Source organism: Tursiops truncatus, chromosome 1 (assembly GCF_011762595.2).
Source record: "Tursiops truncatus isolate mTurTru1 chromosome 1, mTurTru1.mat.Y, whole genome shotgun sequence".
NCBI classification, from domain to species: domain Eukaryota; kingdom Metazoa; phylum Chordata; class Mammalia; order Artiodactyla; family Delphinidae; genus Tursiops; species Tursiops truncatus.
This window is the reverse complement of record NC_047034.1, coordinates 52,634,496-52,653,346: the sequence shown is the minus strand read 5'-3', so window position 1 is coordinate 52,653,346 and position 18,851 is coordinate 52,634,496. Positions and strand designations below refer to the sequence as shown.

General features: G+C 41.3%; 1 protein-coding gene across 1 annotated transcript in view; it reads right to left on the bottom strand.

The window, feature by feature from the left end:
* ASTN1 (astrotactin 1) overlaps window positions 1–17,147 on the bottom strand; it is a 329,737-nt gene extending 312,590 nt beyond the window's left edge. The window contains exon 1 of the mRNA XM_033847791.2: window positions 16,846–17,147. Coding sequence (XP_033703682.1) covers window positions 16,846–17,128 — 283 coding nt within the window. The 5' untranslated portion in view covers window positions 17,129–17,147. The remainder of the gene's footprint in view (window positions 1–16,845) is intronic.
* Between the last annotated feature and the right edge of the window lie 1,704 nt (window positions 17,148–18,851).

The following is an 18,851-nucleotide window of genomic DNA, read 5'->3' as shown; positions in this document are numbered from 1 at the left end:
GGTTTTTACATTTTCTACTTCCTGTTTCCTTAGGCTAGAGGTCATAATTTCTTTTCCAGACTTAGAACCCCCGATTTAGCAGACTAAATCCCACCATCCTTTGAATCTCAGCTTACACCATTGTCTTTGTAAGGAATTCCCTATTATTCTGTCTGACTTAGTTAGTTGTTCATTATTTACCAACAAAGTAATCAGTTCTTGATTCAGTCATTACACTCACCATACTGTATGGTACAGTGGTTAAGATTACAAACTCTGGGCTTCCCTGGTGGTGCAGTGGTTGAGAATCCGCCTGCCAATGCAGGGGACACGGGTTCGAGCTCTGGTCTGGGAAGATCCCACATGCCGCGGAGCAACTGGGCCCGTGAGCCACAACTACTGAGCCTGCGCATCTGGAGCCTGTGCTCCGCAACAAGAGAGGCCGCGACAGTGAGAGGCCCGCGCACCGGGATGAAGAGTGGCCCCCCGCTCGCCACAGCTAGAGAAAGCCCTCGCACAGAAACGAAGACCCAACACAGCCAAACATAAATCAATAAATTAAAAAAAAAAAAAGATTACAAATTCTACAGATAATTGCAGTGCTATCTAAATTGTGCTAGAGCAAAGAGGGGAAACTTGACAATTATTTTTATGAAAAAATGTAAATGTATCAAATGTAAAATAGGTGACAAATTCTGACAAAGATTACACACACAAAAAAAGAAAATCTGTGACTAATCTCACTTAGGAATATTGATGCAAAATATCCATAATAAAATATTAGCAAACAGAATCCAACAGCATATTAAAGGCATAATTTATCATTTACCATATACGAGTTGTTTCAGGAATGCAAAGATGGTTCAGCATTAGAAAGTCTATTTATACCATTTATCCTTTTAATAAATCTAAGGAGAAAAATCATATGATTATCTCTATAGATACTAAAAAAATATTTTTAATTTTTTAAAAATCATTTTTGATAGGGAAAAAAACACTCAATTCTTTCCTAACATGGTCGTTTTTATTTACCTTAACCCAAAAGCCATTATCATAATTGTAAGACAGCAGTGTTATGTGCCATTAAAGTTAGGAAAAGAGACGAATTCACATTATTGAATGTGAATTCACATTCTTCTTTGCCCTTATATTGGAATTAGTACCAGAACCAGTACCAGTGAGAATGAAATTAGAGGTAAAAAACTTAAAGGAAGGATATAAAATTATCAGTATTTGCATATAATATGTCTAAAAATTCAGGAGAAGCAACTGATACCCTACTATGGCTAGAGATTCAGTAAGGTAATGGGGGTTGAAATTAACACAAACATCAGTAGGTTTCATATATATAAACATAATTGTTGAGAATATATATAAAGAAAATACTCCTTTTACAAAACCACAAAATGATAAAATACCTAGAAGGAAACCTAATAAGAGATGCGCAAGAACTAGATGAGGGGGCAAAAAGCCTTTAAAACTCTATGAAAGTACAGACTAGAAGACTTGAATAAATACAGACATACTAAGTTCTTAAATAGAAAAACTTAACATTATAAGGATTTAATTAATTCCCCCTTAGTTAATTTAATGGGATTTCAAGCAAAAAAGTTACTAGTGTTTGTTTTTCTTGATGTTTTATATGTATATACATATATATGTGTGTGTGTGTGTGTGTGTGTGTGTCTGTGTGTGTGTATTTATTTATTTAGAACTAGACAAGCTTCTTTGAAAGTTTATATTAAAAAAAAAAAGAAGAATGCTTAGGAGAATTCTGAAAAAGAATAGTAGCAAAAGTGACTACTCCTACCAAATATTGAAACATCTACAGAGCTTCAGTAATTAAAACAATACGGTAGGCACATGAATAGCTATATGTAGTAATAGAACAGAAGTTCAGATAAACTTAAATATATTAAAGAATTTACTATAAGACAAAGGTGATGCCTCAAGTCTGACGGGAAGGCACAAACTACTTAATAAATGACACTGAGACATCTGAGTAACTATCTGAGGAGCTAAAGTTAGCACTTCATACAGTACATCTGGATAAGGTGTTATATCTCATAGTGTACACCAGAATAAGTTCAAAATATTTAAATGCAACAAATGAAACCACTAGAGTATGAGAACAGAAAGTAATAAATCCTTTTATAATCCTAAAGTGAGGAAAAACTTCCCTAAAGTGAGGAAGAACTTCCCCTAAGACTTAAGGTGTAGAAGCCAAAAATAAATAATTAATAATTAAAACACATAAAATCTAAAAGCTTCTGGAAAACCAACCAGCCAACCAACCAACCAACCAACTAAACAAAAATACAGGTGAAATCAAGAGACATACATCCATCTGAGGAAAACAAATTCTTCATCATTCATATTACAATCAAGGGGATAAGTGCCTTAGTATTTTAAAGTGCTGCTAAAAATGCAGAGTGAAATCACACAATGAGATATCACTTTACACGTAGTGGATTGACAAAAATGAGAACACGGGACAATGGGGATACAGGAACTCTCAAATACCACTGATGAGAGTGTACACCGGGGCAGCCATTCTGAGCACAATCTGATGGTACTTAGTCAAATTAAGTGTACATAATCTTTATGAACCAGCAATTCTACTCCTGCTGTATATCCCAGAGAAACTTTCACAATGATCCTTGAGGAAATATGTATAAAAATGGTTATTGCAGCATTATTTATAGGGATGTGGAGCTGGAGGCAATCTAGGCATACATCACTGAATGGATTGGTAAAATGGGGAAGATGCCCAACATGGAATGCTAGACCTTCTCTGTCCAGTCATCCTTTCTGCAATGGTGGAAATGTCCTATATATGCACTTTCAACATCATAACCACTAGCCACACGAGGTTATTTCAACGTTAATTACTTAATATTTTTTTAAGAAAAAATTTGGTTCCTTAGAAGCACTAGCAAAATTTCAAGTGCAGAAGAGCCACATGTGGGTAGGGACTACCATACTGAATAAGGCAAATAGAGGACATTATCATTACTGCAGAAATTTAATTGAACAGTACAGTGTCGGGTTATATTCACACATAGTAACGTGAGTGGATCTTAAAATAGAGTGCTGGCTGAAAACAGTAAGAATCAGAATGTCATTATATCACATCACCATTTAGTTAAAGTAACAATAACATGAGCACACAAAAAACTATTCACATTGCACAAGAACATGTTTAAAAAAAGGTACATATTGAAAAAATTAGAGTGTTGGCCTGTGAGGAAGGGCAGCTGGAAATTGGAGGTAAGGATAAAGAGAAACAAACAAACAAGTGAGCCAATGGAAGGAGGAAGGCTTTCACAGACCTATGATAAAATATATTTTGGATTCAGGTGTATGATTAACTCAAACCTCTCCATTGAGATTCCAAAAACAAAACAAAACAAAAAAGCCAGCACACAAAGAAGACATATGCTAATATTTATAGCACTATTATTCTTAATTGTTAAAAACTGGAAGCAACCAATATGTCTTTCAACAGGTGAATGGATAAACAAATTGTGGTACATCCACACCATATAATATTATTCAGCACTAAAACAAATGAGCTGACAAGCCATAAAAAAACATATGAATGAATCTTAAATGCATAGTGCTAAGTGAATGCGGCAAGTCTGAAAAGGCCACATACTGTGTAATTCCAACTACATGACATTCTGGAAGAGGCAAAACAATAGTGAGAGTAAAAAGCTCAGCGGTTGCCAGAGTTTGGAGTAATGAAGAAAGGGTTGAATAGGCATAGGCAAAATGTGAAGAATTTTGTAGGGCAGTAAAACTATTTTGTATGATAATATAATTTTGGATATATGACAGTGTATATTTGTTAAAAACCCATAAAACTTTAGAGCACAAAGAGCCAACATTGAAGTTTACAAACTAAGAGAAAACATTTAGGAGGTTGGGTGATGCCAGGATGGAATGCAGAAAGTGACAAAACACTAACTGTATATTAAATACATGAAGCAACTTCACTGCCGGGTGAGGCGGTAAAGATGCTGACCTAAGTAACTATCTTTACAAAGTAACTAAGTATCTAAGAAAATGAGTGGAAGGGGGACCTTCAAGATGGCAGAGGATTAAGACGTGCAGATAAATTTCCTCCCCACAAATACATCAAAGACACATCTACAAGTGGAACAACTCCTACAGAAGACCTACTGAACGCTGGCAGAAGACCTCAGACTTCCCCAAAGGCAAGAAAATACCCATGTACCGGGGTAGGGCAAAAAGAAAAAAGAGAAACAAAAGAATAGGGATGGGACTTGCACCTCTAGGTGGGAGCTGTGAAGGAGGAAAAGGTTCCACTCACTAGGAAGCCCCTTCACTGGCGGAGATGGGGGGGTGGAGGGGGGGAAGCTTCGGAGCTACGGAGGAGAACACAGCAACAGGGCTGCAGAGGGCAAGACGGAGAGCTTCCCGCACGGAGGATCGGTGCCAACCAGCACTCACCAGCCTGAGACACTTGTCTGCTCACCCACTGGGGCAGGTGGGGGCTGGGAAATGAGGCATGGGCTTTGGAGGTCAGATCCCAGGGAGAGGACTGGGGTTCACTGTGTGAAGACAGCCTGAGGGTGCTAGTGCGCCACAGCTAGCCGGGAGGGAGTCCGGGAAAAAGTCTGGACTTGCCGAAAAGGCAACAGACCATTGTTTTGGGGTACGTGAGGAGAGGGGATTCCTTCCCCGTCTGCCCACAGAAAGCAGAGCACTGCCTAAACGAGCTCCAGAGACGGGCATGAGCCCATCTCAGCACGGACCCCAGAGAAGTGCATGAAAATCTAACGCTGCTGCACAGCTATCAGCACAGACCCCAGAAACAGGCATGAAAATCTAACGCTGCTGCGACCACCAAGAATCCTGTGTGCAAGCACAGGTCACTATCCACACACCCCTGCCCCCCTCCAGGAGCCTGTGCAGCCCGCCACTGCCAGGGGCCCGTGATCCAGGGACAACTTCCCTGGGAGAACACACAGCATGCCTCAGGCAGTTGCAACGTCACGCCAACCTCTGCCACCACAGGCTCACCCCGCATTCCAGTTATGACTACAGTAGCCCTCCTGCCCCACGACCTGAGGGAACAAGAGACCCCTAAACAGCCACTGCTTGAACCCCCTCTTGTCTGAGTGGGGAAAAGACGCCTGAGGGCGACCTACATGCAGAGGTGGGGCCAAACCCAAAGCTGAACCCCAGGAGCTGTGCGAACAAAGAAGAGAAAGGGAAATTTCTCCCTGCAGACTCAGGAGCAGCGGATTAAATCCCCACAATCAACTTGATGTACACTGCGTCTTGGAATACCTGAATAGACAACATATCGTCCCGAAATTGAGGCGGTGGACTTTGGGAGCAACTGTAGACTTGGGGTTTGCCGAACGCTACTGATTTGTTTCGGATTTTTATGTTTATCTTAGTTTAGTTCTTAGGGCTTCTTATCATTGGTGGATTTGTTTATTGATTTGGTTGCTCTTTTTTTTAAGTATTATTATTTTTTTATGTTAATAATTTAATTTTTTTATTTATTATTTCTTTAATTTTTTTTTCCTTCTTATTTTCACCCTTTTCTTCTGAGATGTATGGCTGACAGGGTCTTGGTGCTCTGGCCTGATGTCAGGCCTAAGCATCTGAGGTGGGAGAGCCAAGTTCAGGATATTGGACCACCAAGGACCTCCCGGCCCCACGTAACATCAATCGGCGAGAGCTCTCCCAGAAATGTCCGTCTCAACGCAAAGACCCACCTCCACCCAACGGCCAAAAAGCTCCAGTGCTGCATGCCTCATGCCAAACACCTCGCAAGACAGGAACACAACCCCACCCATTAGCAGAGACGCAGCCTACAATCACAATAAGTTCACAGACACCCAAAAACACACCACCAGACAGAGTCCTGACCACCAGAAAGACAAGATCCAGCCTCATCCACCAGAACACAGGCACCAGTGCACTCGACCAGGAAGCCTACACAACCCACTGAACCAACCTTACCCACTACGGGCAGACACCAAAAACAATGGGAACTACAAACCTGCAACCTGCAAAAAGGAGACCGCAAACACAGTCAGTTAAGCAAAATGAGAAGACAGAGAAATATGCAGCAGATGAAGGAGCAAGGTAAAAACCCACCAGGCCAAACAAATGTAGAGGAAATAGGCAGTCTACCTGAAAAAGAATTCAGAGTAATGAGAGTAAACATGATCCAAAATCATGGAACTAGAATGGAGAAAATACAAGGAACGTTTAACAAGGACCTAGAAGAAAAAAGCAAACAAACAACGATGAACAACACAATAAATGAAATAAAAAACTCTCTAGAAGGAATCAATAGCAGAATAACTGAGGCAGAAGAACGGATAAGTGATCTGGAAGACAAAATAGTGGAAATAATTACCACAGAGCAGAATAAAGAAAAAAGAATGAAAAGAATTGAGGACACTCTCAGAGACCTCTGAGACAACATTAAACATACCAACATTCGAATTATAAGAGTCCCAGAAGAAGAAGAGAAAAAGAAAGGGTCTGAAAATATTTGAAGAGATTATAGTTGAAAAATTCCCTAATATGGGAAAGGAAACAGTCAATCAAGTCCAGGAAGTGCAGAGAGTCCCATACAGGATAAATCCAAGGAGAAACACGCCAAGACACATATTAATCAAACTATCAAAAATTAAATACAAAGAAAAAATACAAAAAGCAGCAAGGGAAAAGCAACAGATAATATACAAGGGGATCCCCATAAGATTAACAGCTGATCTTTCAGCAGAAACTCTGCAAGCCACAAGGGAGTGGCAGGACATATTTAAAGTGATGAAAGGGAAAAACTTACAACCAAGATGACTATCCCCAGCAAGGATCTCATTCAGATTTGACAGAGAAATTAAAACCCTTACAGATAACCAAAAACTGAGAGAATTGAGCACCATCAAACCAGCTTTACAACAAATGCTAAAGGAACTTCTCTAGGAAGGAAACACAAGAGAACGAAAAGACCTACAATACAAACCCAAAACAATTAAGAAAATGGTAATAGGAACATAAATATTGATAATTACCTTAAATGTAAATGGATCAAATGCTCCAACCAAAAGTCATACACTGGCTGAATGGACACAAAAAGAAGACCCGTATATATGCTGTCTACAAGAGACCCACTTCAGACCTAGGGACACATACGGACTGAAAGTGAGGGGATGGAAAAAAGATATTCCATGCAAATGAATATCAAAAGAGACCTGTAGTAGCAATTCTCATATTAGACAAAATCAACTTTAAAATAAAGACTATTACAAGATACAAAGAAGGACACTACATAATGATCAAGGGATCAATCCAAAAAGAAGATATAACAATTGTAAATACTTGCGCACCCAACAGAGGAGCACCTCAATAAGAAAGGCAAATGTTAAAAGCCATAAAAGGGGAAATTGACAGTAACACAAAAATATTAAAAACAACAGAATACACTTTCTGCTCAAGTGCTCATGCAACATTCTCCAAGATATATCATATCTTGGATCACAAATCAAGCCTTCGTAAATTTAGGAAAATTGATATCATATCAAGTAACTTTTCTAACCACAACACTATAAGACGAGATATTAATTACAGGAAGAAAACTGTAAAAAATACAAACAAAAGGAGGTTAAACAATATGCTACTAAATAACCAAGAGGTCACTGAAAAAATCAAAGAGGAAATCAAAAAATACCTAGAAACAAATGGCAAAGAAACACGTTGGCCAAAAACATATGGGATGCAGCCAAAGCAGTTCTAAGAGGGAAGTTTAGAGCAATACAATCCTACCTCAAGAAACAAGGAAAATCTCACATAAACAACCTAAGCTTACACCTAAAGCAATTAGAGAAAGAAGAACAAAAAAACCCAAAGTTAGCAGAAGGAAAGCATAAATATCAGATCAGAGGTCAGTGAAAAAGAAATGAAGAAAACAATAGCAAAGGTCAATAAAACTAAAAGCTGTTTCTTAGAGAAGATAAACAAAATTGATAAACCATTAGCCAGACTCATCAAGAAGAAAAGGGAGAATATTCAAATCAACAGAATTAGAAATGAAAAAGGAGAAGTAACAACTGACACTGCAGAAATACAAAGGATCATGCGAGATTATTACAAGCAACTATATACCAATAAAATGGACAACCTGGAAGAAATGGACACTTGTTTAGAAAAGCACAACCTTCCAAGACTGAACCAGGAAGAAATAGAAAATATAAACAGACCAATCACAAGCACTGAAATTGAAACTGTGATGAAAAATCTTCCAAAAACAAAAGCCCAGGACCAGATGGCTTCACAGGTGAACTCCATCGTTTAGAGAAGAGCTAACACCTATCTTTCTCAAATTCTTCAAAAATATAGCAGAGGGAGAAACACTCCCAAACTCATTCTACGAGGCCACCATCAACCTGATACCAGAACGAGATGAAGATGTCACAAAAAAAGAAAACTACAGGGCTTCCCTGGTGGCGCAGTGGTTGAGAGTCCACCTGCCAATGCAGGGGACGTGGGTCCGTGCCCCGGTCCGGGAAGATCCCACATGCCACGGAGCAGCTGGGCCCATGAGCCATGGCCGCTGAGCCTGTGCGTCCGGAGCCTGTGCTCCGCAATGGGCGAGGCCCGCATACTGCCAAAAAAAAAAAAAAAAACTACAGGGCAATATCACTGATGAACATAGATGCAAAAATCCTCAACAAAATACTAGCAAACAGAATCCAACAGCACATTAAAAGGATCATACACCATGACCAAGTGGGGCTTATCCCAGGAGTGTAAGGATTCTTCAATATACAAAAATCAATCAATGTGATACACCATATTAACAAACTGAAGGAGAAAAACCATATGATAATCTCAGGAGATGTAGAAAAAGCTTCTGACAAAATTCAACACCCAATTATGATAAAAACTCTCCAGAAAGTAGGCAAAGAGGGAAACTACCTCAACATAATAAAGGCCATATATGAGAACCCACAACCAACATCATTCTCAGTGGTGAAAAACTGAAACCATTTCCACTAAGATCAGGAACAAGACAAGGTTGCCCACTCTCACCACTATTATTCAACATAGTTTTGGAAGTTTTAGCCACAGCAATCAGAGAAGAAAAAGAAATAAAAGCAATCCAAATTGGAAAAGAAGAAGGAAAGCTGTCACTGTTTGCAGATGACATGACACTACACATAGGGAATCCTAAAGATGCTACCAGAAAATTACTAGAGCTAATCAATGAATTTGGTAAAGTAGCAGGGTATAAAATTAATGCACAGAAATCTCTTGCATTCCTATACACTAACGATGAAAAATCTGAAAGAGAAATTAAGGAAACACCCCCATTTACCACTGCAACAAAAAGAATAAAATACCTAGGGATAAATTTACCTAAGGAGACAAATGACCTGTATGCAGAAAACTATAAGACACTGATGAAAGAAATTAAAGATGATACAGACAGATGGAGAGACATACCATGTTCTTGGACTGGAAGAATCAACATTGTGAAAATGACTCTACTACCCAAAACAATCTACAGATTCAATGCAATCCCTATCAAACTACCAATGGCAGTTTTCACAGAACTGGAACAAAAAACTTAACAATTTGTATAGAAACACAAAAGACCCCAAATAGCCAAAGCAATCTTGAGAAAGAAAAACGGAGCTGGAGGAATAAGGCTCCCGGACTTCAGACTGTACTACAAAGCTACAGTAATCAAGACAATATGGTACTGGCACAAAAACAGAAATATAGATCAACGGAACAGGATAAAAAGCCCAGAGAGAAACCCACGCACATATGGTCAGCTTATTTTTGATAAGGCGGCAAGAGTATACAACGGAGAAAAGAGAGCCTCTTCAATAAGTGGCGCTGGGAAAACTGGACAGCTAAATGTAAAAGAATGACATTAGAACACTCCCCAACACCATACACAAAAATGAACTCAAAGTGGATTAAAGACCTAAATGTAAGGCCAGACACTATAAAACTCTTAGAGGAAAACATAGGTAGAACACTCTATGACATACCTCACAGCAAGATCCTTTATGTCCCACCTCCTAGAGAAATGGAAATAAAAACAAAAACAAACAAATGCGACCTAATGAAAATCAAAGGCTTTTGCACAGCAAAGGAAACCATAAACAAGACCAAAAGACAACCCTCAGAATGGGAGAAAATATTTGCAAATGAAGCAACGGACAAAGGATTAATCTCCAAAATTTACAAACAGCTCATGCAGCTCAATAACAAAAAAACAAACAACCCAATCCAAAAATGGGCAGAAGACCTAAATAGACATTTCTCCAAAGAAGATATACAGATTGCCAACAAACACATGAAAGGATGCTCAACATCACTAATCATTAGAGAAATGCAAATCAAAACTACAATGAGGTATCACCTCGCACCGGTCAGAATGGCCATCATCAATAAATCTATAAACAATAAATGCTGCAGAGGGTGTGGAGAAAAGGGAACCCTCTTGCATTTTTGGTGGGAATGTAAATTGATACAGCCACTATGGAGAACAATATGGAGGTTCCTTAAAAAACTAATAATAGAATTACCATATGACCCAGCCATCCCACTACTGGGCATATACCCTGAGAAAACCATAATTCAAAAAGAATCACATACCACAATGTTCATTGCAGCTCTATTTACAATAGCCAGGACATGGAAGCAACCTAAGTGTCCACTGAGAGATAAATGGGTAAAGAAGATGTGGCACATATATACAAATGGAGCATTACTCAGCCATAAAAAGAAATGAAATTGAGTTATTATTAGTGAGGTGGATGGACCTAGAGTCTGTCATACAGAGTGAAGTAAGTCACAAAGAGAAAAACAAGTACCGTATGCTAACACATATATATGGAATCTAAAAAATCGTTCTGAAGAACCTAGGGGTAGGACAGGAAAAAAGACTCAGACATAGAGAATGGACTTGAGGACACAGGGTTGGGTAAGGGTAAGTGGGACAAAGTGAGAGAGTAGCATTGACATATATACACTAGCAAATGTAAAATAGATAGCTAGTGGGAAGCAGCTGCATAGCACAAAGAGATCAGCTCGGTGCTTTGTGACCACCTAGAGGGGTGGGATAGGGAGGGTGGGAGGGAGACGCAAGAGGGAGGGGATATGGGGATATATTTATACGTATAGCTGATTCACTTTGTTATACAGCAGAAACTAACACAACATTGTAAAGCAATTATACTCCAGTAAAGATATTTAAAAAAGAAAAAGAATGAAGAAAAAAAGAATCCAAATTGAGGGACATTCTACAAAATACCTGACAAGTACCCCTCAAAACTGTCAAGGTCATCAAGAACAAGTCTGAGGGCTTCCCTGGTGGCACAGTGGTTGAGAGTCCGCCTGCCGATGCAGGGGACACGGGTTCGTGCCCTGGTCCGGGAGGATCCCACATGCCGCAGAGCAGCTGGGTCCGTGAGCCATGGCCGCTGGGCCTGCGCGTCCGGAGCCTGTGCTCCGCAACGGGAGAGGCCACAACAGTGAGAGGCCCACGTACCGCAAAAAAAAAAAAAAAAAGAAAAGGGACAAAGAAAGAAAAAAATACATATATATGTGTTTGTATATATATATATATATATTCTATAAAACAAGACCTCAATCTTGCCTCCAAAGATATATAAAGAAATTAAGCTTGTATTTTACTTTTCCTTGAAAAACTTCAATTCAAACCATATCAGTATAGCTAGAAGAGCATTTGAAATGTAAAATTCATCACTCTTGCATTTAAAATTCCTTTGATGTAAAATCTACAGTTCTGTAGAGAAATAGTATATAACAACCCTCTCAATGCTATAAATTAGTGCATTCTGCTAGTAGGAGTTATATAAGTGCTGAAGACCCTACCTTAAGGCTGCTACTACTCATCCTCCCATGTCTTGGATGGGGCTGCCACTCTATATGAATTTGTTTGCTGTTAACCTAGGCAGCTCACTGTAGCAAAGAGCAAAAGGAAGGAAAAGAAACAAATTTTAAAGTTTCTTCTTGAATGCGGTGATGGAGGGATATGTGGGGAAAAAAACTAGGATGCTTCCTATTAGGCCAAGCTCAATGGTGAGTAGAAAACTATGTCTAATGTTATATTTGAAGCCAATCAAAAAGCTCAGTAACTGCTATTCAAGCAGTGCCACTGGGCTCTGACAGTGAATTCCATGCATAAGATCACCTGATAGAAACTTCAGCGGACTTCGTCAAGAAGCTGAAACCACAGTGCCTTCCGGATGGCTCCATCTCACAGAAGAACCTGCTGTCTGGGCTTCCCAGTTTGCATTTCTGTGGGGCCCTTCTCAAAAGAGCACTGAACATGTTATCTTAATCCCCATATACCCTACTTTGTTCACCATGGCTGTGGGTGCCGTAACACGCCATAACACATGGCTACCCAGACCTGGAAACTATGAATGAAGTAAGAATTCCCCAATTCTGCTTAGGTAAGTATACCTACTTAGGTAAATATTCCTTGTGAAGTTCACCCTCTTCTGTATTAAGGTGTATGTGAGAAATCACTTGATGGACAAGGATGTTCAAAAGGTGTTTACATAGAAACCAAAAAGGACTCCTTTATACAAACTGAGTGTGTTTTCCCTATTCTAACCATTGCCAGGGCTCCTTTTATTCAACCATGAAAAATAACAGATTTTGAAAACTTTTAAGGCCTATGAAATAGCAAATAAGAGAAAGACTTAAATGTCATATTAACCTGAGTTCAAGTTACAGATCCATCCATCGTCAGCTATGTAACCCTCAGTAAGTTACTTAACCTCTCCATCCTTACTTTTCTCCACTGTTGGAATAAGTGGAAAGTCTGGAGTTGACACCAGATCTGTCTTCAAAGCCTGTTCTTTTAACCACCACACTGGCCTGCTCCAGACACCTTAAATAGCACCTTGCATGGGGGAACTCACTATATCTCTGCAGGCTGATTGATTTATCTTCAGGTGTACCTCCTTCAATCAATGACAGCTAAAGCTAAACTCCAAGGCACAGGAGAAATAGCTTTCTTCACTAAGTTTTACACACGCTCAATAGTTGGGTCTGAAACAGAGGAGCATCCCCTTCAAAAAATGATGAGACGGATAAATATGTTCTGTTCACAGCACAGAAAACCACACTTCAGTGCAGAAGCCATACTTCAGGTTAACCAGTTGTCTCAAAATCAAATACGCCACCAAAGTAGGAAAGTCTACTGTTTTCAAAGATGAGACACAAAATTTTAGTTAAGGTATGAAATTTTAATTGGCTAGTTCAGCAAAATTTTATATTCTCCTGAGAGGGTAATAAGGCCTACGTATCTAAATATCTTGAGTTAGGAATTGCAGTTATTTTCCCATAGTATAGAAAGTTTTACAACACTTCTGAAAGCAGGGGTTTAGATCACCTGGCTAAGAGGTACCAGATAAGAACCATAAAGAAGAGGTTCAGCCTTGGTACAATCAATATTCATAGGCAGTATGGCAATCTAGAGACGGCATGACGTGACTAAGAACATTGAAATTCAAAACTATGTGTAGCCAAACAAAACACATCTGAAAGTTACATATGGCCCTTTCAGCAGAATTTGCAAATCCTACTTCAGAGAACAGGAGATAACGCCACTCCCTCCACTGCCCCTCAGAGTTACCCTACAAGCAAAATTGACAACAATTTTGAAGGCTGAGATAGCCTCTGCAAGTCAGGCTTCAGTGCTTTCTCTGTCAAGTCAGCCGTCCCCTGCTTGGCTTTTAAGTGGTGAGCCGTGTCCCGCCCTACAGAGCCAGGCAGAGTCCTCTGTACTCTCAGACCACCAGGCTAATCTCTGTACTGTGCCATAGGCATGCTAGCCCCACATTCACTCCTACTACCATACTTGGCTCATCCTGTCCATGACCTCAAATGGCTTCACCCTTCCTAGGCCAAGCCCAAGCTAACCTATCTTTGATTTTGTTCATTTGTGTGTGCGTGTGTTTATTTTTTTTAATCCATGCAAAGAGCACTGAAGAGGGATGAATGAACTAAACTACTTTGGTGGGGGTAGGGAAGGCTTCACAGAGAGGTGCCTATGTGTGCAGGGTATAGAAGGAAGAATGAATGGCTGCCAAGTGGAGGAGTGGGGAAGATCATTCTAGGCAGAGGGAAGAGCATGTGCAAAGTCTTGAAAGAGTCCTGAAAGCCATGGCAGGCTTGTAGAGATAAGAGTCTGCAGAAGGCTATAGTCAGAAGGAGAACACACTTGTTTGCCTCACTGAGGTATACGACTTGATCCTGGAGACAAAAGGATCTGATTTTGGTCAAGGCCCCTAGTCAAGCCCATATCTTCCATGGAGTCTGCTCTTGCCATGCAAGTATCTCCTTCCTCCACATTCCTACAGCCCTTGACAACCTTGCCACACAATCAGGTGTTATTACTCACAGCTCTGAGGGCAGAAGCCTTTTATTTTTTTTTAACTTCTGTATCCTAAAAGCACCTAAGAATGTCAAGCAAGTAAATGCTCAGTAAGTTCCCAGGACTGATTGATTCAAATTCCTCTAGGGGGTGGATTAAGCAAACCAGGTTCTAGAGGTAAGAGTAGGGAAACCTCTATATCAAAGTCACTACAGACCTTACTGTTGGCCACAAGTGACAGGATCCAGGACAACAAAAGTTAACTTCAAAAGCAACCACCCTTGACTTCCATGAACTTGGACTCCTTTCTCTTTCTGTCCAGCTTTGCCCCGCTACCCAAGCTGAGATTCACTCCTACTCCCCCTGGGAATACTGGGCCAAAAGGGAAGGTACCAATACATCTCTGGTTCTGAACATACCCCATTAACTGGGAGAGCAGGGGACAATCAATGCATTGAGCAAATGCATCTGGCCCTGAAATGAGAGAGTGTGTCTGCTCCTGCGTGTAAATGCCAAGTTGCAGGAGGTTACCATAGCAACTCCAGCAGGGTGCTGCAGTGGGCAGCTTTGCACAGAGGTGCAGAAAAGCCATTCTTTAACATCTGGGCTTTTGCTGTGCACATTGGACCCTAGTAGCCACATCATGGCTTTAGGCCCTGCTTTGGGATTCTGCTAAAAAGGAACTGGAATTTTGAATACCTGTTAGTCCAATCTTCTTTTTTTTTCATGTATCACACATGTCCCTCTTGATGCACAGTAAACACTGCATGTAGAGCCCAAAATAGGCTCTTTAGAAACATATAATTCCCTGTACTCATTCTTACACATGACAATGAACAGATTGTACTTGCACATCAGCATGACTTGAACACAAAATTTACATCCACCGAATAACCCAGCAATTACACATTTTAATCAACAGCGTATCCACAACGTCAGCATTCCCAGCCAGTCCCCAGTTTTTATTGTGTTATTAGTACATTTTTAACGCAAAACTAAATAATGCCATCAAGGCTGTAGGTTGGGCTTAATGGGGTCTACTGAGCTGTTACTCCAGGAACTGTGAACCAACTTTTCAAAGGACCAGGCAATTTTTGAAATTGTTTTTCCATAGGGGCTGGAGAGTGGGGGTTTACTCATCCACTTCTTAATGTTTTATGTCTCATAAGGAAAGAGCATGAAGAGGATGTGAAATAGCATTCCATTTGTGGTTTCAACCTACATACGGCCAAAAGGAAGCCATGTCCCTACAAAGTGAACTTTAGTTGGTCGGGCAGTCAATAGATGAAACAGCTTCCTGGACATTTTCACTTTTTTTTCTTGGATCTAGAAACTTACTTGTGGTTATATTTTAATTCTCTCCTGGGCAAAATAAGAATGATTTATAGCAGCAGTGAAGAAATGGATCGCATGGTGGGCGTGCACAGCAGGGTGAGATGGATCTGCACATGGAGAAGTGATGGAAATTTTGGTCAACAAGGTCACATGAACCTGTGGTACTTTGCAAGATGCTGGAGCAGGACTACAGTATCTTTGCAGCTTGGAAGTGAAAAAAGAGGGGTGGATTAGAAGTGATGTAGAAGTTCCAGTACCTGAAGGAGTTTTTGTGACCTAAGGAAATTAAAATAGGGATACCAAGAGAGAGATGCAAATAAATAAACAAAGGAAGGAAGAGCTTCTTGGCCAGGGAGGCTATTCTTTGTGCAGGAAGGCCTATCTGTCTAAGGGAGCTGGAGAACAAAGATGCCAGTGTTAACAGACTACAGTTGGATGATTTGTTCATCCAAGGAATTGGAGATGTGGAGGTGTCTGTAAGGAGGTGTCTGTTACATGTAAGCATGGAGGTAGGACTTGCCAGGATGGACACAGGGGTGTAGGAAACTTCTGTTCTGAAAGAAGGCCAGAGAGTTTCAGCAACCTGGTGACAGAAAAAGAGCTCTCAGTGAGTGAATACTGGAGATTCAGCCAGTGCAATCTGGCCTGCACATACCTGGCTAGGTGGGTACTGGATACCTATTTCTAACTCCCCCAGGGGATGCTGTGGGTGGAGATGGGGGCCCAGGGAGTGTGAAGCAAAGAACTGAGCATGTGGCCTGGGAGTGGGAAAAGGGCTTCTGGGAGGTGAGCTGGGAACTGCCAAGAAGTGCGCTGTCAACGTGCTTCTGAATGAAAGCTGGGAGGTCAAGGCTGGGAAAGGTTTCAGAGAGACTCCTGCAACCTGTTCCTTTGGGGTAGGGCGGCTGAGGGGAGGTGGAAGGCCCAGCTTTGAGGCGCCAGTCTGCAAGTCGGTGTGGAGAATGGTCTGGGAATGGGGCGGATCCAGGGAGGTAGGAGTGGGGGAGGGGAGGTCGCCGGCGAGTGGGTGTGGAGAGCGAGCCCGAGTGGGGGGGGGGGGGGGGCGGTGAGGGCGCTGGGCCAGCGCCTCGACCTCCCCCGTGACTCACCCAGCACGAAGTAGGGCAGCTCCGTGTTCTCCAGGTCGTCCACCACGACCATTTCTCCCGGGAAGTCGTTGCGTACCGAGAAGAGGAGCTTGGGCTCGGAGGCCGAGGGGCTGTGCATGATACTCAGGTCGTTCTCGCGCAGGAAAGGCAGCGCCGACACCGTGATGCTCTTCAGCTTGCACTCCAGCTCCTTGGAAGGATCCACGTCGCCCGCGGCCGTGGCCAGCACCGCCGCCGGCCCCCAGCAGCAGGCGAGCAGGGCGCAGAGCCCGGCTAAAGCCATCTTGAGCCCCGGCCGCCTTCCTCCCAGCGCCGCGAAGGTGGGGGAGGCAGCGAGCGGGAGGGAGCGAGCGAGCGAGCGCGGGAGGCGGGGGACGTTGGGGAGGAGATGTGGAGCCGGGAAAGCTCTGGTCCTCGGAATGAGACGCCGCTAGCCTGGTGCAGGGCTTAAGCGCTGATGCCTGGAGAGCCCGCGCTCTTTGTTTCCCGGAGCTGCTTATCTGGGGAAGGGAAAAGAGGGGTGGGGGGAGGTGGGGAGTGGAGAAAAGGAGAAGGAAGGACGTCGGAGGAAAGAGGAAGGGAGCTGAAGATTCTAGGGAATCAGGTCAGTCCTCAGTAGGCTGCAGGTGCTGCCGCCTTTCTCCTCCTTTGCATCCCTTGGCAGGAGCACGCTCCTGGCTATAAACTACCTGCACAGCTTTTTTTTTTTTTTTTAACCGTTTTTGCAATGCAAAATATTCCCTCTCGCATTATCTTCCAGATGCCTTGGGGAGGACACACACACACACACACACACACACACACACCGCTTATAAGGTGCTTCCTCAGAGCAGGTGATGGGGGTCTCTAGATCCAAATACGCCCCCAGTTATTTTGTAGATGTAGGTGGTCCCAGTCTTCTTTACCCACTAAAATTGGATTTGTATATTGGATAAGCGTGTACTGGTATAAATGCACGTGTGTATTATTACTCAGCACTAACTTTGCAGAAATATTTAAAGGAAATATTCTGTATGTAGATATACATAGATGGTATGAATAACAAAGAACAGAGCCAGTGTACTGCATACAGTTAAGCAGGAGACCCGAACTTTTATTTGCAATTTCTCTCTGCCTCTTCAGTTTCATTTCTGTTACAAACGTTATCTATGATAAGCAATATAAAGATAATTTGGGGCATGCTATAATTGAGAGAAAAAGTAGAGCTAACTCAAAGAAATGTTAAGCTTTTAGTTTTTAGAGAATCCAGTAAACAGAACAGAGCTGGAAGAAAATTTGAGAAAAACAAAGTTTCTAAGCACCCTTAACAAATGGAAAAGGAATAAAAGAATATCCTTGGGCATGGGCCAAGTCAATCCCAGCCCAATCAAGAGTAGAGCAGGGTAGATAACAACAACAACAACAACATTAACAACAAAAACCCACATAAATTTTCTTTCCATTAGTGCTGGACAGTGATACCTTAGCAAAATAACGACAGTAAACTGTGACAGAAAAGTGATGTTTGTACGTGCTGGTATCTGATGAGTAATTGAACTTTCACACGATAACCTATAACTTATTTCAAAAGTTTGCCAAAACTACACAACACTGTAGATCAACTATACTTCAATTTTAAAAAAGTTTGCCTCTCCAACATCATTTATTCAGTGCTGACTTAAATACTAGGTGCTGTAAGACTATGTTATAAATAACTCCTAATCTCTAGGAATTTAATGTACCACCCTCTTCAAAGTGGACCCCCACTTTAGAAACAATTTCATTCTCATCCTAGCTGGTGTCAATTTATTGGCAAATGTGAATGTATGTCCTTTAAAAGAATTTTAAAAAGCTTTTGCCATATATTTCACAAGGTTACTCTAGTTGATGAATGGGAATAGAGAAAATGAGGCATATTTAAGGTCATGTTTAAGGAGTGAAAGGCCTGCTTACCAGAAAAGAAAACAAAAATACTTCATTACAAGTTAAGTTTTTGTTTTTTTAATTTGACATATCTGAGAACTAAC